Source organism: Hippoglossus hippoglossus, chromosome 6 (genome assembly GCF_009819705.1).
Source record: "Hippoglossus hippoglossus isolate fHipHip1 chromosome 6, fHipHip1.pri, whole genome shotgun sequence".
NCBI lineage: Eukaryota > Metazoa > Chordata > Actinopteri > Pleuronectiformes > Pleuronectidae > Hippoglossus > Hippoglossus hippoglossus.
This window is the reverse complement of record NC_047156.1, coordinates 25,839,025-25,864,228: the sequence shown is the minus strand read 5'-3', so window position 1 is coordinate 25,864,228 and position 25,204 is coordinate 25,839,025. Positions and strand designations below refer to the sequence as shown.

The 25,204-nt window shown below is 41.9% G+C and overlaps 2 protein-coding genes across 2 annotated transcripts; one reads left to right on the top strand and one right to left on the bottom strand.

The window, feature by feature from the left end:
* Positions 1–404: 404 nt before the first annotated feature.
* rassf9 (Ras association domain family member 9) lies at positions 405–12,250 on the bottom strand. Its single transcript, XM_034588506.1, has 2 exons — positions 12,069–12,250; positions 405–2,710 (listed from the first exon to the last, which is right to left on the bottom strand). Exons 1-2 carry the CDS (start codon positions 12,113–12,115, stop codon positions 1,447–1,449), a joined length of 1,311 nt encoding a protein of 436 aa, XP_034444397.1. The 5' UTR covers positions 12,116–12,250; the 3' UTR covers positions 405–1,446.
* A 4,793-nt stretch (positions 12,251–17,043) lies between these two features.
* Positions 17,044–23,411, top strand: nts (neurotensin). The gene is made up of 4 exons (XM_034588507.1): positions 17,044–17,413; positions 18,399–18,460; positions 21,729–21,929; positions 22,943–23,411. Exons 1-4 carry the CDS (start codon positions 17,353–17,355, stop codon positions 23,084–23,086), a joined length of 468 nt encoding a protein of 155 aa, XP_034444398.1. The 5' UTR covers positions 17,044–17,352; the 3' UTR covers positions 23,087–23,411.
* Positions 23,412–25,204: the final 1,793 nt, after the last annotated feature.

Sequence of the window (25,204 nt, the reverse complement as noted above, 5' to 3'; positions counted from 1 at the left end):
ACTGGAGGAGAGCACTCGCTGTTTGTGCCTGTGTGGCGACCATCTTGTCTGATTATATGGTGCGGCGATCGGAGAGGGGCTCTCAGGTAGCGGTGTCATTTCTCTGGGGTGATTCAGAGGTTTGAGAGAGCTATGAAACTAAAATATTTGCATTTGAAGAATTGAGTTTGAGCTTCAACTCTCTGGAACACCTTTGACTGATGTGAAAAACACAGCAAATCAAACCTGTTTTCGAAAACTGTAAAGACACACTAGAGTCAGTGTGTTCATGCGACCGACACAACCTGAGGTTGTATATATTTTCAAACATGACGAATATTCGGACAAAAAACACAGACTTTGTGTGAAAAGACCTTAACTCTGTTGCAATGAACCAAATTCACCAAATTCAAGAATAACTCTTGTTGACATTTACAGCATTAGTGTTTATTATGAAAGTTGAAATGTACAATCTACTTTATCATAGTTTGTGTTTTTAAGCATGTTTACACAGATATTTAAACTGTTTATTTTGCAAATATTATTAAATTAGTAATATTTGGGAGCTGAATGTTTGATCAGATTGAGATTAGATAGAGATCATTGCCTGAGAGGGGAAACAATCATGTGTGAAATACAATTACATGATGAATAAATATCTTCTCAGTTCTTTTATCAAATTTGGTCCTTACAGATACAGCAGTGTATTTACAGTGTAGTCAATGATACATAATAAGTTCTACATCCAAACCAGTGAGCTGTTTGTTTTAATATAAAACATTGTTAATAGATAATCATTAGTGTGTACAAAGAAGTGCAGCTTCATAAAAAGCTTGAGAACTTTATGAGGGGCAATAAAAATACATTCTAATAATAATACAAATTATTTTAAGTTACTACGCCTGGCATACATTAAAAAATGTCTGTCATTTTCTTCGCTGGAGGCAAAATGTATGATTAAAAAAACGACAATTACAGAGCAATAAACAGTGATAGTGACACTGATAGTAGTTGATGCATACATGGCTCCAGTTTGTGCCTTCCATGTTTTATCATTACATCCGAGTTGCAGTCTTAAGCATCATTTTGCCATTCAAAAACACAGCATGTCATTTAACGACTCAAATTCTGCATTAAAAAGAGTAATCCGATCCCTGAAACACTAGAGAATGTGGACAAACAAACACAAAGTGAAATACTCAAATTGCGTGATTGTTGACAAACATGCCAAACATTTTTTACTTGAAAAATTACTGAAATATTGAATTGATTATGACAAAAGTTGTAGACAATAAATGTATAATCGAATTGTTTCAGATCTAGTTAAATAGCCTTCTTGTTTGATGAGGGATGAGCAGAGAGATATCTGACGGACAAACACATGCTCAGCTGTAACTGTAACACCTGAGAGACACATACTGGGGCTGGTGCACACTGAGCATTAAACTGCAGGGTCAGCTGGGTTCTTCAAACGTCTGTATCCAGTGGGGGAGGGAAGTCCAGACATGGTGACAGCGAGTCCTGACTGTGTGTAGAGCTAATCCCGGTGTCTGAGTCTGTGTCTGTAATGTCTAGAGGGGACAGGCTGTATTTGAGTTTCACTGTCTGTGAGACACTGCACTGAGTCTCACTTTTCAGTGGGGAAAGACTGGGCTTATCCTCCGTGCTGTCCCCGATCTGCAGCGAGCTCAACTGGGCAGCCAGCTGCCAGCACTCCTGGTCCTTAGAGACCAGCACAGTGTCAGAGTACTTCAGCTGCTTTTCCATTTCTGCAGCTTGGTTGTGAAGGGCCACACCGGCAAAGAGGCTGTGCTTCAGTTCATCCTGCATCCTCTTGAGTTCGGCAGTGTAGAATGATTTGTCTGTCTCGGAGGGAATCCGGGAAGAAGCTGCTGCTCCTTCCTGTTCATCCTCGTCATCTTGGTCCAGTGGGAAGGTGGTCCCCCTCAGCTCAGTGTCTATATCCCGGGACAGCTGGAGGATGAGCTCCTGGTGTCTCTGAACCTGCAGCTCAAGATGTTCAATTCCATCGCTGGTGTACAGGTACTCCTGCAGCTGCTCCTCACTGTGCACCTCCAAACTCTGAGCACAAGCCTGAGCCAATGCGCTCTCGCACTCAGCTTCTCTTTGTGCAAGAAGCTCAAACTGCTCGAGCTCCACGTCCAGCTCCCTCATGTGTTGGATCTGCTCCCGGATGGTGTGGTCCTGGTTGAGAATAAGCTGCACCATATGCTCAATCTCCTCTGCGCCCGGGGAGCTCCTGCTCTCATTGTGAAGCTTCTCCAGCTTCCTGAAAGCTTTCTTCACCAGACGCTTTTGCTTCTCCACTGGAAGAGACTGGGGGTGCTGCACACGACCGTGCTCCCACCGCTTTGGCTTGGCCCCCTTGGACTTTAGAGCATTCTTAGTAGGTTGAGGAACAAAATCACTGGATTTGACAAGAATAAACTGGATGGAGGGTCTCTGGTCACCCCAGGCATACCACAGCCTCAGGATTCTAGTGAGAGGAGGCAACGCTCTCTCAAAACCCTTCCAGCGCTCAACCAGACAGAAATCTTTGGGTTCCCCATGCAGGAGACACTTGCTCTCGGGGACTGACTTGTGATCCTCCAGTAACGCCTGAATCATATCTGCACAAGTTGTGTGCTTTGTTACTCCACAGACGACCTTTTCCTCGTTGCAGACAGTAACCTGAATCTCCTTTCCTATCACAGGCTCGGCATCTTTTGTCCTGGAGAAGAGACCAAAAGAAAAAGCTTACAATTGTGGCTTGAAAATGACACATTAGGTCTCCCCTCTGTTTTCTCTTAAGTGGTTGTTTAGGGGGGACAGCGAGAGACAAGGACATCAGCAATGATAGAAAAATGAAAACTTGTTTTGACATTTGTAAGTGATATGCCTGTTTCCTTTGGTTTATCTAGCACTGGGAACACTTTCATTGATTTGGAAGCTATTACAGAAGTTTGACTTTTTGGGCATTGTGCTATTGTTTTAACATGTAAACCTGTAACTTGGTCATTTGGCACAGTCCTAGTGTCAGGGCTGCTAATAATGGGATGTGTAACACATAAAACTATCACAGAGATTAAGGGTCCTCGTCATGAGAATAACTAATGATAATTCATGTGCCGTCATCGTTTCCCAAATGCTCAGTTTAAAATGTACACATCGGTACATAGGAACAAGACTTTTTGAAAATCTGCACTTTGGAAGGTGTTCGTAAAAATTTGACGAGAGGCCCGAACGCAGAGAAAAAACTCTGCATTAGTGTGGACAGGGTCTGAGTTTTCACTGAAGCATTACTGTGAGCAGTACAGCAGAGAGGTGACAGGAAACAAGGGTTAATGTACAACAGAGGTCACATGCCACTCTCAAACCAGGGGCACTGAGATCCCCCAGTAAACCAGGGGTAGTGAGATCTCCCAGTAAACCAGGGGTGATGAGATCCCACAGTAAACCAGAGGTGCTGAGATCTCACTGTAAACCAGGGGTGCTGAGATCTCCCAGTAAACCAGGGGTAGTGAGATCTCCCAGTAAACCAGGGGTGCTGAGATCTCCCAGTAAACCAGGGGTAGTGAGATCTCCCAGTAAACCAGGGGTAGTGAGATCTCCCAGTAAACCAGGGGTAGTGAGATCTCACAGTAAACCAGGGGTAGTGAGATCTCCCAGTAAACCAGGGGTAGTGAGATCTCCCAGTAAACCAGGGGTAGTGAGATGTCAGGCTGTTGTAGTTAAAAAATTAATGAAATGATGATTCATTGTGAATGACCTTGTTTACGAACAGTTGTGTTCAAACACTCCACAGGCTACCAAGTCATATTTCTTTCTTAAACAGATTCCACTTTGGTGGTTGTTCATTAGTTCAACGAGCAGAAAACTACGGTCACTCATTTTGTGCTCTCTGGCTAGATTCTATTAGACTGTTAGTCATCATCTTACTCATCAGAGACGATCACTTAATGGTTCGGTTTTAAGCTATTTAACCCCAAGGCCCTCATTACCTTTTCGTCTGGACCGTACAACAAGATATTCATTTTTGACATGCTTAATGGACCACCGGTAATATCCAGGACCTAATATCCAGTCGTCAAATGATAGGCACTGGCAACACAGACATCCACAACAAGCACAAGTAATCAAATAAGTAGATAGCATTGCCAGACATTTCAATTTGATTTCAAGATAAATAATGATGTATCATATTATTCTATGAAAGATAACAAATTAGGCATATTCTGCAATTCATGCAGTTGATCAGGTTAATGCTGATTTACTGTCGCAAAGAAAGTGACATACATTATATACAATACTCATGCAATTACAGACACTTCACTCTCAAGGAAACCAGAGGAAGATTATCAAGTAAACTCCTCCAACACTGACCTGCAGACTGATTTTATGAGTGGAAGGAATGTCTGTGTGTGCTTTTGCAACCAAACAGGCAATATGTCCTTATAATGTTAACAGTAATACATCAAAATAACTCATGAGCATCCTTTTATTTCAGTATACAATGAAGAGCTGCATTCAGGGCTTGGATCACACAAGCAGACTCTACAGTATATTTACCCAAACGAAACAAAAGTTGGATGTTGTTTTTAGCCTTGGTGCACAGCAGTGGCTTCAGATCTGAACCTTGCATCTTGTAGCTGCTGTGTTTTTATCTGTGAAGATAACCTTGGCTGGCTGCAGCCCGCATTCAGCACACATCATCACGAGGATGATTCAGATACTACCTGCAGGCTGACACAAGCAAGTGGCATATTAAGCATTATTCAAAGTGGTGAACTTAAATGAATTATCTCGGTGTTTGCTGATTTTACACACTGATACCGCCGTGTTTTGGTTCCCACATGGCAGGAGAAACACACATAACCCATGCATTGTGTAAACTGCTGGTGAATAAGGTCTCAGGAATGTGATACGTATGCAACAATGGAGGAGGCTGGTTAATGGTTATGGAGACCCTTGGCGACCGGCGGGGCAGAGCAAACACTGGAGCTATGCACAGGCCAAACAAATCCAGCCATCTCTGGCATTCATAGACGACAGCCATGACGACTTTGACCTCAAGAGTTTCTAACCTGCTCAGGAAATCCCACAAACACGACTGATGCACGTGTAGGGAAAGAGAGGGTGGACGCAGAAAAGGCCTGTGCAATATAACTCAGTCTGATGCAACTGCTCTCAAACTCATGTTTGTACAGCTTTCAGTGTAATAATCAATATTTTCAGTGCAATAATCAATATTTTAATTAATTTGTATTTTAATCAATAACTTTATTTCTATAAATAAGTCAAATTTAAACAATCTGAAAGGTTTATGTGGTAAAATGGAGGAACGGGAAAAGGAACTGTTCACAAAGTACGTCCCATTAAGACCAGATGCAAAATATGTGTGTATATCTTGTTACCAGGTGGGACGTCTGCATGTTAATCATTGAGGCGTGTGCGTCTCATCTACGATGTCATCATTTTCAAGACATGTGACTGATGAAATACGTTGTGATTCGCTGATATATTCGTGGGATAGGTGAAATGCATTCTGGACATTTACAGTTTGTTGTGTTGTTGTTAAAGTACAGTTTTGAGGTACTGTACATCATTATCATCATTTTACGCTACTTTATACTTCAAGTCGATTTAAAGTACTCATACATCTGGTACTACTACATTTATTTAACAGCTGTAGTTATTCGTTACAACACATTACTGATCCCTTTAAAGGCTGCTTGAAACAAACTTCTCCCTCCACTAAAGAACTTTGAGGGATCAGAACAGTTTTTTTGTTTTTAAGCTGTTACAAGCACAACAGTTAAGGTAGCAGTGTTATGATGCACGGCAAAGCACAGATGGAAGGACTGACAGAACAGAAGAGGCCAAGAAGAGTGCAAACAGGATCATTCAATCCCAACTGTGCTAAATACTTTAAATTGCCTGTGGACTGAACATTTCCAACAAACACTAACACGAAGCATGTGAGAAACATGTGTCCATCATCATATCTGCACATGCAGGTGAATAAACACGCTCTCCAGACAATTGGGTATTTCAGAGAGGGTGACCCAAGCCCTCAGCTGTACAGGAAGAGGGTACAGCACAGCCGGGAAACACCTGCATTTGTTCAGGGCAAAAAAAGACCTCACCAATGTTCAAACATCCTGCCAACACTGTTCAATGGACAGAGGGAGGAAGGGAACATGGATTCCAAACCTTTCACTATGGCATGTTTTCAGCTCCACTCACTAATGTGAACAAAGTGTTGACAAGTGCATGGCTGCGAGTGTGTTCGCCATATGTCAAGAGTTTGGAATCTAACCTTTAATGGGAGGCCGTGTTAAAAAAAACATGTCCCAGAGGTCGGGCCGGAGATAGAAATGACAGTATTTCAATTAATCTTCAATGGGTTAGGGGTTAGGGAAGAGGAAACCTGAACAGCTACTAATAAATGATACAAAATAAACTCAAAAAGCATAAAAAACAAGTAAGACATGGCAACAGGAACTGTCGCTACGGTATAGACTAAATTGGGTAATTTGACTTCACAGGCAGCTACTTACAGTATGCTAACTATATCAATGTCAGTGTGGATTTTACATGTAGCTGTAAGCCAGTGGCTACTCTTCCTCTGTTTTTATGACATGAAGTAGAGAAACACATGTACCTGTGACGTCGCTGATATTTCAGATTTCTTACTCTTGTAAATGTAAAAGTATTTCTATACAAACTATATTTGGGCCTTGTATACCCCGAAATATACTTTACTCTCAGCCTCAACACTTCCCTTGTGGAACATTAATTCATAATAACAATATAAATACCACTTAAACAAATAAAAATGTGGGAAAATGTCTTTCGGATTAAATAAATCTGCATTACAGGAAACTCACAAAGCTGGAAAGGGAGAAATTGTTGTTATTTTCTGAGGACGAACATTTGGATGATAATGGTGGTATCAGTCTTTGCAAGTGCCAAAACCACTAGCCTGCGCTGCACGCACCATCGGGCTGATTACATCGTAGCTAATACACTCATGAGGGCTGTCGCTTTGGGTGCCATTTGGAATTCATGGCTCAGGCTGAAGCTGCGTTGGCAGAATCAACGACTGAGGGTGCCCTCAGTGTTCACAGCTGTCTGCTGTGGACTCTGATGTTGTGATGAAGTCAAACCTGGTCATTAGAGTGGATGGAATGGAATTAAGGTGATAAACAGTAAACTTTCAAATCTAGTCCCAGTGAGGATGGATGCTGTGCAGTGGATAACACATAAGTTGTTTTCAGACATACACTGAGCTGGGGGCTGCATGTGAGAAAGCAAACGTCCGAGTGAGTGGAAAACTGGATAATATCCGAATGAGCCAATCTGAGAACACAACAAGAGATCCTCTGCACGTGAGAGAGTGGGCGTGTTGATTACATTTCTAACACGACACAGCAAAACTGAAAAAACAAAAAGAATATCCGAGGATGAAGAAGCGCTGCCACACACGTTGTTAAGTGCTAACAAGAGTTTTAGGTGATAAAGGCTGGCGCTAGTGTTGATGTTCTGTGAACAAAAACATGTGATCTCTGTGGTGGAGCCCTACCTGAGTGAGCCCTAGTAATGAAAAATAACAACAACGAACTTTACTCATGCACTTTTCTTAACAGTTACAAAGTGCTTAACAGGAAGGAAAAAAGCAAATTAAAAAACAGCAACGCAAAGAAGTGAAAGTCAAGAGACCTGAGCAGATGCTCTTGACCTCAGCTTGAACTTAAATCTCTAAATACCCAGTGAGACGTCAGACACGAGGAAGTAAACCACATGTAAGTCACAGGAATTTTAAAACAAGTTTCTGCGTAGGACGATCCCGTTGCAGCTGCACAGTGGTGGCACGGCTCTCTTCCATTGTAATACTCATAATGACAACCTCGTAGACATTGACAATTCCCTCTTGTGTCATAAATTTGCAAGCTACAAGTTACCACAGAGGGCCGCACGCTGGCGGCTGGAGCGAGTCATAACAAATTATAGCTCTCCGCCGTGTGTTCCCAGATCAATAGTGATGTGATAAGGTGCTGCAGATATTTCCAAGAGGAACACAGCTGTGATAGCACACCATTAAATATATCCTGTAGCCTCTGCTGTCAACAGGTACGATTGTATCCTGTTTAGTTTTGTGGTCGTAATGAAATCATAGGATTGCTGAAACTGAGAAACAGTACATTGGCTGGTTTGAAATCAGCAGATAAGTGAAGTACAACCTGTTTATTATACTATGAATCATTCCTGATTAGACTTCTCAAGGGTTGGTTCAGCCAAATGTTTTTCTTCTTCACCTACACTGTTATCCAGCAATCCAGATAATTCTGCACAAATCTCTGCTGTCACCCCAGTGACACTTAACTTAACACGGTACCTTATGTGCTGATGGGTGGATTCATTAGTTTGGATGGCTCTACATGGAAAGGTAAGGTTCAGTTCATCCCGAGGGGGCATTCATTTCTAAGAAATTGCATCAAAATCAATCCACATTTCAATTTCACAAATGTCAGCCACTAAAGGAAAAGTCCGAGGATCACAAAGGTCATTAGGATTCGTCCTCTAGGCACCATGGTTAGCTTCCAAATCCACAACAGTCCATTCAGCAGTTGCTGAGAAAGGAGGTGGATCCACAGAAAAACTTTGCAAAATCTTTCTTCATGGTCTCAGGTTTCAACAAGATACAATTAAGAGTTTTTAAGACCTTTTTTAAGATCACAATGAAAGAAATGTAAGACCTATGTCAAGTACGACAGATATGAAGCAATATCAGAGACTCAGAATTACTACTGTACACTCCCCCATGACTGAAGATAAAGTGAAGTGCTCGAGTAAAGAAAGACTCAATTATCAGTTCCATGTAGGTCTTGTTTGTAGCTTTATTAAAGCATTATAATATCTGTATCATTAAGAAAAAACTACAAGTAAGGAGACATTACAAACTATGTATGCTGCCAAAAGATTTCTCTTACAAAAAGCTAGTTTGTAAGCACGATAGAAGTAAATGAAGGTTAACAAAATTAAGATTTAACATTTTTAAGAGCATGTGTGATATTGCAACATATTTAAGACCTTTTAAGGCCTAAAATTCAGATGATTTAATTTAGACTTTTTAAGACCACAGTCTCCAAAAGTCGACAAAGTGCTTGATCATTGTGGGAACTGTTGGGTTTCTCTATAAACTTAAGGTCTTGACCTTATTATGTTATGATTTGGCTCTTAATTTGTGTGAAGCACTTTGTAACTTCGTTAAGATAAGTGCTATACAAATAAAGTTATTATTATGATTAAAATGCCTGATGTACACACCACTAACATCACTCATGATACATCACGTTACAGACACATGCAGTTTTCCACACAGTAAAGGTCTGTATCATCAGGCTGCCTAAGATGAAAACCTTGCATTAGCATTTCCTAAATGAATCAAAGCAGCTCTGTTTAGAGACAGACCACCACGCAACTTTTAATTTAGCCCCTCGTGTTTAGAAAAGATTTTATCTGCCCATTCAGAGTAGGAAACCCTAGAAAGCCATCAAACCGTTCAGGTAAAGTTAAAACATCGAACATCAGACATGTATTTAAAGTGTTTTCTATATGTCTGGTTTGTATGTGGGAGGAAAGAGGTAGGGGAGAAACTTCCGAGTGCTGGACAGGAGACACTTCCTCTCCGCTCTTATCTCAGAGAGAGGATGAGGGATGGGTGAGGAAATAACATCACTTTTCTCTCTGGATGTGTTGATCTCTGGAGCGATGACTCCCCCGATAGGCATCTGTGAGCAGAGACACAACACACCCCTTCCCCTCTCTTCCTTTCCTCTGTGAAACCACCCACTCCTCTTACCTACCCACCCCCCAAACCAAACAGGCCTTTGCCCAGTGAAAATAAGTGACTTACTTACTCTCTGTAAACACAAATGATAGATTTCTTTCAAATTGTTTGACGTGGCCTGATAATTTGTGTTATCCTAACATTTCCATAATAATATTCTAATAGGTCAATCAAATCAATCAAAATATATTTGTATAGCCCATATTCACAAATCACACTTTGTTTCATTGGGCTTAACAAGGTGTGACATCCTCTGCCCTTAACCTTCAGCTAAATAAGAGTATTTACATCATTGATTAGAGGTTTGTAGGATAATGGAAGATAAATTAATTGAGGAGTTATTGTCAGCTACGATATGAGTATCTGAGTAGACATATTGTATATCAAGCAGAAAATCATAATCCATGATCAACAGGATACAGGATCCACCACCACGATCAGATGCCACCATAATCCACAATCCATCGTCACGATCCAGTGCCACTATCAGGATCCACCATTGTGATCCACCATCAGCTGCCACCTCGATCCCGGTCCACCCCCACATGTGCTGTCATGTTGTAACTGTGACCCAGAGCAAGATACGGTGGAAGTGGTCACTTAATCGCTCTGGTCACATATGTCGCTGACTGCAAACTGTTTACTGTAATTTCGAACCCCCTCAGGCCTGTTGTGTGCTGTTTACTAGATGAGGCCGGTTTGATGGACACGACTCTGCGATGACACCCTACGACTGTCTGATGATATTCCAGCAAATGTCAGCTGCAATCATCGTCGGCATTTTAGTTTTATTGTGTCAGTTTGCAACAGGTTTTGACGTTTGAACAGACCGCAGCTTCACATGGGCTTCGTCTTGTCATTCTTCAGCAAATATCCACCTCGTTGCCTCAGCATGAGTAAAAGCCCAACTCTGGAATCAAGCGTTTGACATATCTACAGATCTAAACACTTGAGGTAATTATAGGTGCCGCAGCAGTAATTACTACACAACATAAAAAAAAGCATAAGACATGCTCACGGAGACAGCTTCAGTCAGACTGTTTGAAGTAACCAAAGATAACATATCTCATGTCAAAATATATTTGTTGTGCTGCTGGGGCCACTGGAGAAAGGTGTCACCAGCAGGAGCTGTAAAACAAAACCTCTTTTACGTCTGAACTTCATCCAAAACGCTTTCCCACAGAGTTTGATGGTAAATGAGAGTGTTAAAAGGTAAATCTAATGAAAATACTTCTTTAGCCACATTAAAAACCTCCCTGATCCCGGTCTTGGCAACCGGAATCCTGCCTGCACACTGTAAGGGATTGGATCATGACCTAGATAACTCCAAAAGAAAAAAACTCTGTTTACCAACTCTGCACAACAACAAAATCTGCAGTCAATAGCGCCAACAGAATTTCTTCGAGAGGATGGCTTGAGGACGGCTTGTGCCTCGGTAAATCGAATTATCCCACCTTTTTTAAAGCAGAGGCCGATGCCAGCTGTAGCCAGAGGCACATCAAAAGGCCTAGCTTCACTTAAGGAAATTGCTGGAGAAAATGATACAGGTGCTGATGACAGGATCTCTCTCAACCTGTAGTGAGAATTTTCTCCCAGATGAAACGAGTATTAAATAGAAAATCTCTCTGTAATAATTACAGAGCAGGAGGAGGTCAAAGCTCCACAGGTTGAGTGTATTTTGCTCATACCTTTCATAATGTGGAAAGAAATAAGTAAAACATAGTCTCACAGTTCACTTTAGTTAAAGTCGCATCGTGTGTGTTAAAAATAGAGTTATACGGATTACAAAGTGTGTTTAGTGCTAAAGGTTACTTGCTCCTCTAGACACACACATGCAACATACATATCCATACTGCCATCACCGAGGAATATCTGTCAAAATGGATGCGTGACCAGCCTGTTCCCAACACTTTATACAGCTTGAAAGCTTATTCTGTGTCATTTAATGGTGCACCTCTTTGTCTCATATCACTCTACGGTAAATGTATTCATGGTATCATCGTAGATGATGACGCAAAACTGCATTCACACCGTTTAGTTTACTTTGACCGTTGCGCAGCTAAACCATAAATCCAGTGCGCACTGTGTTGTGCGTAATTGTCCCTCCTCAACAGTTCCAAACGGGGAAAGAGAGGAGCGCGCACACTCACAGAGGCGCGCGCATGCACGCTTCACACGCACACACACACAGGCAGAACAGGTTTCCCGTCAAGAATGATAACTTTCATTAAGTTACCTGTTTTTCAGACGAGCTTTCAGGAAGTTTTTCCCAAACGGAGCCATGACTCAGGAGCGCGAGGAAACAGGCCACAGTCCGGAGAAAGTTACAGTCCCTGCATGACAGGGCGTCGGACTTTTTGTGTTTCAGGAAAGTTGAGGGTGTCCCGACTGCAACTCCGTCCGCCGCCCCATCCCAACCCGGGAGGGAGGTGCTTCACCACACTACAGCTACTGAGAGTGTTTTTAGTGAAACTCTGCCCCCTTCCTACTCCAAGTACAACTTGGGAAACTTCAGGCACAGGGGTAAATACTTTTGGCAATTCAGTGAAAGAGAGAACACTGACACTTGAACTAAGAAATAACAGGCCAGGTCATCTGAATAAAAGAGTGCAGAAATGCCATTAGGGATTTTTTTTGGAAAGATTTGAAAATTAAAAAGTGACCCAAAATCATTCATCATTCACAAACTACAATGGCAGTAGTGCGGATGCTGCTGACAAGGCCTAATAGTCCTGTTATCAAACCACATTTAAATTCACTAGATCTAAAATTTTATTAGGATCTGCACCAAAATATCAAACTATATATCAGTCCCCTAAACATGTCTGACTGTTTTCATCAAGATCCATGAGTTATTCTTTGAGAAATCAAGGAAAATGTAGAAAAACGCCCCATGTCACAATGTTGAAGAAAGTGAAAAAAAAATTCCTGGCTCTGCCCCCTGATTCAGATCAGCATAATGAATAACAGTAAAATTGCATTATGTATTACAACATATATTAGTTATTACTTACTTACGACATTGTACCATTCTGCATATTGGTTTCATTATGGGTTCCTCAACAAATAAATCTAATTGTGTGATGAAAAGACAAAAGTAAGTCAATTGATGCTAAAATGTGTTTACAGTCTGTCAGCTGCAGTCATATTGAAGACAATTTAAAGTCTTGGCTTTTGTGATCCCATTTAGATTCAGATGACAAAGATAACATTCTGACATACAGAGGAATGTAACCTGCTTTATCGCCAGACTGTTTCCCGTGCTTCAAATTCTGTTTGCAGAGCACATATGTTTTGAAGTTGTTCTAACTGGGAATTTACTTTTTATTAAGGTTATATATACACAAGATGTTAAACATTAATATGGGTGCCAACATCTGGAAATATTGGTGTCACGGTGTCCTGAGGAGCAAATGAAGTCACAGTTTCTCTGTGTTTGTTGTGTGAGCGTCTCTGTTCTTGGTATTCGTAGCTGGTCTGGCCACGCGATCATGTTATATGCATGTGCATGTACATGTTAGTGCATGCCTGTGAAATCAATTGGCCCTCTCCACATTTATATAGTAAGACGGCTCCAGCTCCGGTGGTGTAAACATGACAGGTGGACACAAATTTGCACTCCTTTCACTCCTTTCCGTGCTGTGATGTGTTTCAGAGCACATAAACACTGAAAACACGTCTGCCAATTGCCCACCATGGTGCTGTAAACCAGAAACACATGGAACACTGGATCTGGTGAGCTGGTCTATGAGCTATGTTAACATGTCATTCAGGCCCACTGAGAGTTTGCCACCCTCGGGGCTGCAATAGTGAGCACAGCTCCAAAATGTTTTAAAACCACCGTTACCCACTGTAGCTACACACCTAGAGCTTCTGAGACTGATAAGAGTATTTAAAATAAGGGTCATTCATTCAAATTGCATCATGTATCTGAATGTCTAAATTCAAGATTATGAATGTGTTTTGCAATTTTAGAGCTGTAGAAATGTTTTGTGCGTTCAAAAATTGACTGTCCAATCAGACCAAATCAGAAGTAAGATCATCCAATCTGGGAGAAGAAGACCTGCACCTACACGGCATTTAACAGGCAAATACCTAAAAGGTATCAACCAGCAATAACCTAGCTGAGCTAACAGGTGCTAGTAAGTCTTCAAATCAACTAAACTGAATTGCATACATGTTGTGAATTTGGATATTAGCAGCTTTACTGCTGGCAATAGGCAGAAATTAAGCAAGGACCAAACCTACCCTACTCTACTCAACACCCTAGCTTACCCTATCTACCCTCATACCCTACCCTACACCCTACCTCACCTACCCTACCTACCCTCATACCCTACCCCCCCGTACCTACCCTCATACCCTAACCCTATCCTAACCTACCCTACCCCACCCTGCCCTGCTCTACCCTGGCTTGGCCTACCCAACCCTACCCAACCCTACCCAACCCTGCCCTGCCCTGCCCTGCCCTGCCCTACCCTATCTTGGTCTACCCAACCCCAAATCCACCCCACCCTACCTTACCCTATCCTGCCCTACCCAACGCCACCCTACCCACCTCTTACTGAGTAATCCTCTCCTGTTGTCTCATGACCAATAACATTATCCTAAGCTTTGTTGCAGTTGGCATGAACTCGACAGAGCTGTGGGGGGATGACTCAGCGCTGGCATTACTTGTCGTTCCCGGTTTTGCAGCTATTGGACATCAATTCATGTTCATGATCAAATTAAAACTATACCTAAAGTTGAGTTAATCAGTAATCTGGTGTAGAGATTAATTAAAAGTTTAAAGTTCAAGGTTCAAAGTGTTATTTGTCAAATATACAGGCCTGTACAATTAAATTCTTACTTTGCCTTCTGCTACAAATACCGTGCTTTAAGAGTTATAAAAAGTTAAAAAAATTATAATATATATATACATATATCAACTTAAGAAAAATATTAATATGTGCAATGAAACATCTGTGCAATAGACAGTAATGCAGTGCAATGGACAGTAGGACTGTGCAAAAACATACATTGTGTGCAGTCTGGTTGTGGTATGGGATGTGTGTGTGTGTGTGTGTGTGTGTGTGTGTGTGTGTGTGTGTGTGTGTGTGTGTGTGTGTGTGTGTGTGTGTGTGTGTGTGTGTGTGTGTGTTCGCACATGCGTGTATGGGGTGGGTGTGAACTGTTCGTGTTGGGGGTCCTTGACAATGGAGCAGGCTCTTCTGTGGACTCTGCGGTGGTAGGTGTCCTGCAGAGAGGGTAGTGATGTCCTGGTGATCCTCTCAGTCTTTACCACTCTCTGCGGGCGCCTGCGGTCCACTGCAGTGGAGCTCCAATACACTGTGATGCAGTTGGTCAAGATGCTCTCAATGATGCAGCTGTAGAAGTTGCTGAGGATCTTTGGTGACATGTCGCTTTTCCTCAGCCTCCTCAGGAAGTACAGCCGCTGTTTAGTGTCCAGGGGAGGTCATCACTGATGTAGACGCCCAGGAATTTGAAGCTGCTCACCCTCTCCACCTCAAGCCCACGGAGGAACAGTGGCCGATGAGTTCTTGCCACCTCACTTCTATAAGCTGCTTCCATGCCGCCAGTAAGTACACAGATATAATAAAAAACACACTGCGTTGTGGAGCGGAGCAGGACAACACGTCTGCCATGGTGGGCGCCATGATACATATATAAAACAACAGTTAGTAATGTTAAGTTATATTAACTGTACAAATTTCAATCAGTCTCTGGCCAAACTTGTGCCTGCTTTACAAACCTGCTTCTTACATGACATGTTAACAAAGGTTATGCAATACTGCTCTTGCTGTGCTGTCCCTAATCACATTCAACCCACTAATGTTAGTGCACCAAGGAACTTTACAAGTTGAAGAGGAAAAACAAACACAGTAACATGCCTTGATTATTGAGAGTTGCAAAGCCAAGAGAGAAGCAGTCTTTATGAATATTACAGTGCTTGTACCCAAGAGGGGGACAACATTTTGAGTTTTTACATGATAATCTTGAGATATACGTTCATGTTATGTTTTTATTAACTTGTTTAATCATATCTAGAGCATACAGGATATTGTAGACATAAAACAATGAGCCTCACGTATTTGTTAATTTGACATTGTCCATAAACTCTGTCACATGATTTATAGTTTCCCATGCTCCCATCACCAGTGCAGTAGACCCTGGGGATGTGCTGGATATCTGCCGTTGGTTTTAAGATCTTCTCCCTTTGTTTCTCACTCCTTGGGAAGGAGCAGTTCTGAATTTCTTTCTCATTCACTGCAGCAGATCATCAGAGTGATGAAGCAGCTGCAACACCTTCACTTGTAGAATCCAAACACTGATATCATGTTGTCTTAATGATCCCTAAATCACAAGGAAAGTGAAAAGTGAATAGCCTTGATTATTGATGTATGCTAGTGTAAGCTGGATGACTTTTTATTGCTTTCCTTTTATTAACTATTTTCCTTTGTTACACATTTGCTCATTTTTTTCTATTAGGGCTGAGACAAATCAGAGGTGGATAGAGCAGTTGTGTTTATTTCAGTTATGCTCATACAGAATTTAGTAATTTGAAATTCCAAGGATGGACTGAATGGTTGAACCTGGAACATCCGCTTTTAATCAGACATGGACATGAAAATAAATGTTCCAGAACAGATAAAACATGGACCTTATGGTTAGAGATTCTCAAATGGAGACAATCAACTTCATAAGTAGTTATATTATATGATACAAATAAAAGTGATTATAGATTCTAATACAACAAAAAACAGCCATAAAATAAGTGGTAACATTTGACTTTGGAATAGAAATATTTCTTGACAATAACTGACTGCTGATGCATGTCGTTTTCAGGCATTCGGTAAGTCTTGACAATGACTTGTTGATTTGAAAATACAGATAAAGAAAGAGTGAATCTTTGTCGTGCATCCTCCCACATCCCCCCCCCCCCAACCCCCCCCCCACCCCCCCCAACCCCCCAACCCCCCACGAGATGAGAGAAGAACCAAACCTCAGACTGTGTGCATTGACGAGGTGAAATAACCGCATCTCCAAAACCCTGACGCAAAACCTTTCGCCTTGTGACGCTAAAGTGACGTCTGATGAAACAATGACACAGTGACAGGAGGAGAAATGAAGGGAGGGAAGGGTGGATGTGTGGAGGGGGCTGAGTTAATGGCTTGGAAGGTGGGTGTGGAGAAGAGGAGCTGGTGGCGGTGAGGGATCCTCTGACATCACGTTGCCTCTTATAAACTGAGGGAATGGAGCCCACCTCACTTCACGTCCAACCAGAAACCTGTGAGGAAGGGGCAGCGCTGTTCAGAGCTGGGAGAGAAGAAGACGAAGAGGAGGAGGAAGAAGAAGAAGAGGCAGTAGCAGCAGGATCACAACTGCACAGTCCACCTCCAGTCTCTTTTAGCTGTCTGGGGCTGACCCTTAACCTTGTGGACTAGGTTCTTCCCAAGTGAATTCTTCAGATTGGGATCCTTTATTTTTCTTTCTTTCATTTTGTTCATACTTTCATCAAGATGCAGGCACAGCTGGCGTGTATGCTCCTTCTCTTTTTCACATGTGGGGGACTTTGTACAGGTAGGCACTGCCGCTCTTACAACAGAGTTAACATGTTTGCATCATTTTAGGATTTATCTTTAATCAGCGACTTCATTCATAGCAACAAAATTAGATAAAATGGCACGAGTGCTATTCACAGTATTGAGCTCTCTGTGTGCAACAGGTGTGTCTTTTTGGAATTTGATTTTGAATGATGGAAATATGTTTGTAGTTAAAATACAAACGTGCAGTTCTAAGATTGTCTTCACCGTTGTGGTTCACACTGTTTTTCCAAATGAATACCCTGGCTGCCAAAATAACTGTGTCTCAAGATGATTACTGCTTTCATTAATGTTGTGTGACTTTGTGTGACAGGAGACCGATAACGTTATATAACCCCACTCTGAATTACTTTGAATATAAACACATACAGTATATCCTCAATTTAAGACATTTATTCTTCTTATTTCCATATTTCTTATTATCTTTTTTCATTGATTCCAAATGAAAAGAAGAAAAAACATTTATTTTACAGTTAAACGCAGACTGCACTAAACTGCTTAAGAATCTAAATCCACAGGGAAGTAGAGTGCAAAGCCACTTGGGTCTAATGAGCCATGGAGCAGTCGGCGTGTGAGATGGGGGAAATTAATTAGAAGCCCTGTTCATGCAGAGAAAATATTATCAAAAGAATAAAAAATGGATTTTGGGTAAAGCTTCATTGGGTTAATTACATTCTGTTTCACTCTCAGTACAGAGAGTTCCATAAATCACATGTCACCTGTTGAATGCTTGAAGTTGCCTATGATAAATAACACTGCACGCTGAGAGAGGAGTTTACATCACAATGTCAACTTAGCAGATGATGATAAAGTCAGACACCAGACAAATTGATAAAGATCATTCTGTACTTCCACATTTATTTGACATTTCTCCCGTAGCAAGCAGAAGCAGGCAGGATGGACTGAACTCCTGATTAGATTTGGCTGAAGGTTATATGTCTGTTTTTACCTCTCACTCACAGATGTGGACCAGGAGCAGCGAGCCCTGGAGGAGGAGCTGCTCAGCAGTCTCTTCACTTCTAAGGTATGAGCTCTTCTCTTTTTGCGCCTGTTACATCAGAGGCAGTGTGTCCGAACAGCTTCAACACACCCGGGTCAGTTAGTGACACTGGTCATTTCTCCGTCTGACTCCACACGCAGGTGTTCTTTCATGAAGTCTGGGTCCATGAGTCACATGGACCAGCCATGGAAGAATATACAAGGGACCTCTTCATAGATTCTATTAGAATAATTTGACATAGTCTGTTGTTTTTTACACTTGTACTTAGTCATGTGAAATAAAAACGCAAGAGGTATTAGAAAGATATTATACATGTCAAAATATTTTCACCATGTTGACACAGAACACCCATTTATGATGATTATTTCATGGAAGAAACCGGAGGCTTTTCACGGACCTCACCCCCCATAGGGGTGTACAGGGCCCCATTTGAGAACCACTGGAATAGAAGGGCTCTAAGAGACCGTAAACCTCCGCATAGCCTGATTGGTCCCTTTTATTACCATATTGCTTTTAAATATATTGAGATCAGATACATCTAGACCATTATCTAGATCTGCACCACATTTCACCTGTTCACAGGGATTGGTACTCTTCATATTCCTGACATTGTTTTCATCAAGATCTCTGCATTTTTTTATTTAGAAATAAAATAAAATGGTAAAGAACAAAAAGTGGAAAAAAATTGAATCCGCTCCAGAAGTTAGTGGTTCTTCCTTGGGGCATACTCCACCCTTCCACCAAGTTTCAAGAAAGTCTGTCCATGTTTGAGCAATCTTGCAAACAGACAAACAAACAGACATCAATGAAAACATAAACTCCTTCATGGATGCGGGTCACTCAGGGCCTCATATTTCTATTATTTGTTTTTGGATTGACATTGTGTTTGACTTGAAATTGAATAAAGTCTCACTTTTATTCAGCAAGAGATAGAAAAGCAGATTTCATCAACACAGCCCAGTTGCTGCAGTCACGTCCTCTGAGATGAGAGGGAAAATGAGAGCCGCGGCTGAGAGAGGTTATTCAGCTGTAACTTCAAGATCTCTATCACATCTGTGTGGTGCTCTGCGCTAAAAGGTCGGACGGAGCTGAGGGAACATAGGTGAGAGGGGGACTGGAGACGGGAGGAGACAGATTGTCGAGCCTAATATGATTCAGATGGACCTGACAGCGTGGCCACGACACATCTCCCTCCTCCCCGCCTCTCGGCCTGTGATAAATAACTGTGGCGCTCATACGGAGACGTGACGGTGACAAATCAGCTATGTGATTCACTGCTGCGGATGCTCTGAGGCTGCTCAGGGGCAATGATTGTAATAATAACTTCCTGGATGGCTGATAGACTGCTCGAGAGGCTGTCAAGTGCAGCATAGAAGATACTTGTGGCCTTTTCTCAACAATTTACTGTGCGTGATTCTTTTTTTTCCGTGACAACTAAATTCATTAACCTGCTTGACACGTTTTCTTCTCATCAGATCAGATGCAGGCGGTAGAGTTCCCTTAGTTTATATTTCTCTATTGAGGATGATTGCATTATTCTACAAGCAGGTCTCATCTGTCACTCTGGGCCGTGCTGATCTTTGTGCTCTCTATCAGCATTGACTGTGTTTTGTTTAAGTCTAGTCTGAGCTTATCAGTCATTTAAAGTTGATAATTGCAATGATATTAAGTTAGATTTTTAAATTGTTAAAGGAACAAGGCAAAACATAAAATTAAGCATGAATCTGAAGTTTGATTTAGCTCTGGCAGTTTATCAATGACAACAATGTTCAACTGTTACTTAGACAGACAATATTGGGCCTGCCGACAACTGTGAGAATACATATAAATCTTCATCCCACTCACCAAGGCCCTTTCTTGACCAACACTAAGAGAGAATATTCCAATCAAGCGACGTAACAAAACAATCCTTCATCTGACTTTTCTTCACATTTAAAACCCTACTCGCTCACTTCAGTTAAAACTAAATGAAAACCACTGAAATCGTCAACGCATGAATAATTTCCAAATGTCAGTGGCTGCTTATGTTTGGTCCCCGGTGGGTTGTTCGTTTGATGTCTCCAGAAACGTTTATTAGATGTTTCCCCCGCGGGAAAACAAAAGGGTCCCGTATTCGAAGTGGCAACCGTCTTCACAACATCAGAGGAGACAGTTTTCCTCAGCTGCTCATAAATGATGCATGCAGGCTGAGTCTTGGAGGGCTCGTGGCCTTTTACAATAACTTCGAAGAGAACAATTTCTCCTCAGCGTCTGAATGCTTCCATCATCCTCAGTGACACCCAGAGGTCTGTGTGGCGTTGGCCCACAGGGGACCTTCTCCATCTTAAAGCATTCAAACTGGATTATAACACAGCCGGCTGCCGCTAGATGAGGTTAGACGTGGCACAAGTATCACCCTGGGTCTGTAGTGCCTCACAATGGCTAACAAATAGCACACATAGATCTTAACTGCTGCCCTAACACGTGGCAGCCCGCATCCGTGCTTTCATCGTACCGCAGCATCATCGGTGCCTTTTCAAACGGAGCCGTCCCCAAGCTTTCCTGCTGCAGCAGGACAAACTCAGTGAGTGGGGGAAACATACAAACAGCATTCGGACTGATAAGCAGCTTATTAATACCAGTATTTTTTTAAATGAAATCTAAATGGCAAAACATGAGGTTCAGCAACGTTGATTGGTGGGATTCAGACTTGAGACAAGACACAACTGTCAAAACAAACACAGCGTTTTAAGGATACTGAATTTATGGCAGAAACATCACTGGTCATTTGAAACTTACAGTGACACCACCTAACTACAACATCACTGTTTCTTTTTAAAAGAATTTATTCTGTTATATTATTTATATCACAGTCACAACCAAACATGAAGATGAGAAGCTACACATGTTGTGGCATGGCTGTTGTTTTAAAGTGTATTCAATTGTGTGACAGTTTCCATATTTGTGTTCTTGTCTGAATCAAACAGTCCGAGCAGCACTTTCGTGGCATTTTTCATAAATATTGAAAAAGAGATAGATAAGAAAGATAAATCACTTTTCATGCTCCAAAGATCACAGTGATGTTCACCAGCTGTGTTTGAATACTCTGTGCTCCCTCCCCCTCTGGGTCTCAAACCAATTTTCACCTCATCTCAGTTAAGACTCCAATTAAATCCCCTCCTTCCAACAAGGATCCACTGCCATTCATCGCCATCCCCTGAATTTGGAAAAAACGGTCACTCCCTGACTCAATTTTGGACACCCTCTTCAAACCAACATCTCCCCCTCCTCCTCTTGTTCCCTTTCTTTGCAGATGAGACAGAACAAGCAGAGTGCCCCCTACTGGCGTATGTCACTGTCCAACCTGTGCAGGATGGTGAGCAGCCTGAGGCAGGAGACGTGGAGCGCTGAGGAGCGGGAGGAGGGCGAGCTGAGGGGAGAGAGCCTCCAGATGCTGGAGGAGCTGTACAGCCTGCAGCACATCTGCAGAGCGCTGCAGAGCCGAGAGGAGAGGGTGAGACACGCACACACACACACACACACACACACACCCACACACACACACACACACACACACACACACACACACACACACACTCACCCTTTACTGTAATGAGTTAAATGGAAATTAATGGTCGCCACATGAATTTTCAAATGAGGACAAACAAATTAAGAAAATTAAACATGTCACCAGTAAACTGCAGCATCCCAAGTTAAAACTTTCTGATGTTGGATGCTGCTCTGAAAGTTGAGACAATTCTCAGTCTTCTTTGAAATAAGGTAAAACATTCATCATTTTTAACATTAACAATTCAATGTTTTTCCAACTAGAAGCAAAATTTAATGAGGTCATCTAACACAAAATAACTTGACTACATACTGATACTTTGTCATTAGACAGTCAGATATTATTCGTGGCTTTTAAAAATGTGTGATAAATGTCACTAGTCTCTTGCCGAGATTGACTTTTGCACAAAAGCAATAAAATAAAACAAAAACAAATTCAAGTCAGTAATCTAAAGGTAGTACACACACTTATATATACGGTGTCTGCTTACAAACACACACACACACACACACACACACACACACACACACACACACACACACACACACACACACACACACACACACACACACACACACACACACACACACACACACACACACACACACACAGGGCCCCATCCATCTTCCTTAGCTGTAAACACACCTCATTAAATCTCCTCTCGCTCACCCCTCCTCCGTCTCTCGTCCCCTCTCCTCTCCATCATTTTCCTTTCACTCTCTGCTCTTGCTACAGCAGCTTTTCTCTCTTTTTCTCGTTGCTCTTTTGATCCCAACACGGTGACTGCAGATCAGCACCTGTTTTGCCATGCATGGGAGCACAGAGCTCGTGTAATCACAGCAACAGCGGCGTGGCCTCCCATTACCCTGCCACTCAGTGGCAAAACATGTGTTTGTCTGCCATTTCCTCCGCATTGTGTGACACTCACCCGCCGCCCCCTCTCTTTTTGCCCCTAACAGCTACTTCACGACTCTCTAGAATATTTAGAGGAGAACAGTGACACTCCGCTGAAGCGAAAATCTCCCTACATCCTAAAGAGGCAAGCGACGCACACCACCAAGTCCCGGAGGCCATACATCTTAAAACGGAGTACAGTTTACTGACAGCCATCCCAGAGGCCGAGGTGATGTGTAAAGGGACCAGACCATATACTGTACTGTCTGTGGAGATGTGATTGTGTTTCTTTTATCTCCTTTCTTGTAACTGCTACGTTTCTTTAATCTTTTTCATCCAGTCAGACCCTTCGATTGTCTGTCCAGCATAGAGGCCTGCCTGTATTCTGCTCCTTTCAAATATAGGTCCTGAAAATAAAACCCTGAGCATCAAACAAAATGTGTATCTTTGAGAAACTATATTTATGTACTCAACATTTCTTCGCTGCACACAACGTCTATTTCATGCAGGATATGATTAAAGGATTCATGATTCAATGAATTTGACTTATCTTTTCTTTCGTGTTGCGGGGCTAACCAACTGCTTCTCATGTACTTAACGCTGACCTCAGGTCTGGAGCTATTACTGAGGACATCGGGGTCAGGGCCTTGTTGTTGTTTGTGAGAATGTGGAGGTTTCACACACATGGGGAATAAACATTATACAAGCTGGTGTTTTTTTCAGTTTTTTTAAAGTGAACTGAAAATATGAGTTAAAAGAGCATTAAATATATCTCCATAACATTTACATTAGTTCTGGAAATGTGGGGGTTTGCCTTGGGGAATTTGGACAAACGACCTGAGCTTTCAATAAATGTTGTTTATGACACTTGTGCACAAATCACCATCTTCCACATATTACATTTCCAATTAGACAGCACTGGGTCCTTTTACCCCAAAATGACATGTCAGAGGAGGTAACACTCACACACTAGAAGGGCATTCATAGAGCGTCCGATCTCACAATTTAAAGAAAGTGAAGAAAATTCCTGGTTCCGCCCCTATAACTGTATCATCCCCAAATGGTAACAGGCTCCTTCTTGGCCCATTCACCACTCCTCATGCCACCAAGTTTGAATAAAATCAGTTCTGCAGTTTTGTGTAATCCTGTTCACATAAGACAGACACACAAACACATCAATGAAAATATAATCTACTTGGTGTATACCAAAGCTTCAAGAGTTCCAAAGACTTTCTTGTAGTTGGAGCCCTGTAATGAAAACCTGTGAAAGGATAAGACTGAGGGATAGAGTCAATAAAACCCCTGATAAGACCAAAAGAAACACTGAGCTCATCCCACTAACAAGTACAGACAACAGGGGGAAAAGTACATTGATGGTTTTTTGTCTTTTCATGGGATTTGTTGACAATAGGAGAAATACAAAATATAAGAATTATAGATGCTGTACAACAGTCTGGTGATGTCAAAAATCTTTCCAGCAAATCTTCTTGCAAAAGCTGAAAATAGAAGCAGAAAAATAACAGAAGAAAAGACCTGCAGTTGCTGTCAGTGTGACAGCGATGTTCAACACTGCCTGGAAATTGATGCAATACTGATTTCTCGGTGTTAACATTCAGCACATGGCACCCTCAGTGTCAGTCTTATTAGTATGAGCTGTGTTGAACATTTTTCAAAAGGGCACATGAGGCATTTCAACCTCAGCCGATAAAAGAGACTTTGACCGCGAGGAACGAGAGTCTTGGCCTTAATAAATAGCAGTTTTTATCTGCAAATCAAAGTGCGCTGGTTTCCTCCTTTGAAACTCGCCTCTTAACCGTGACAACCAAAGATCCTGGATGAAGTGCAGCACACAGAGAGATACGCTTTCAGTGCTGTCTCATTCTGCTGCTCCACAGAAACGTATCCATGACCATTCCTGCCCAACAGAGTTCTGCTTCATTGTGGGTTTGACTTCACACATTCACTGGTACATGCCCAGGTTAAACAGGTGAGCAGGTGAGGTTGAACAGGGTTAGAAAAAGGAGGAAGCTAAATGGTGCCACAGGGTTAACTATTGATCGGAACCTTTGCTCTACATATAAAGCTTTGGTAACACTCATCAAAATGTGTGAAGTGATAAATCAATAGGCATGAAAAGCTGGATCTGACTCACACTTTGATCGGACCTTCAAAACCAGATATAACAGTGGTTATCTGAGGTGATAATAAAAAGGCTGAATCAAAAAAATGTATCAAGTATTCTTCATGTTTTAAAACAAAACGTAACCACCACTACCATCTTTGATTCTATGCACACAGACCCCCAGGGGTAGAGGAAGTACTCAAAC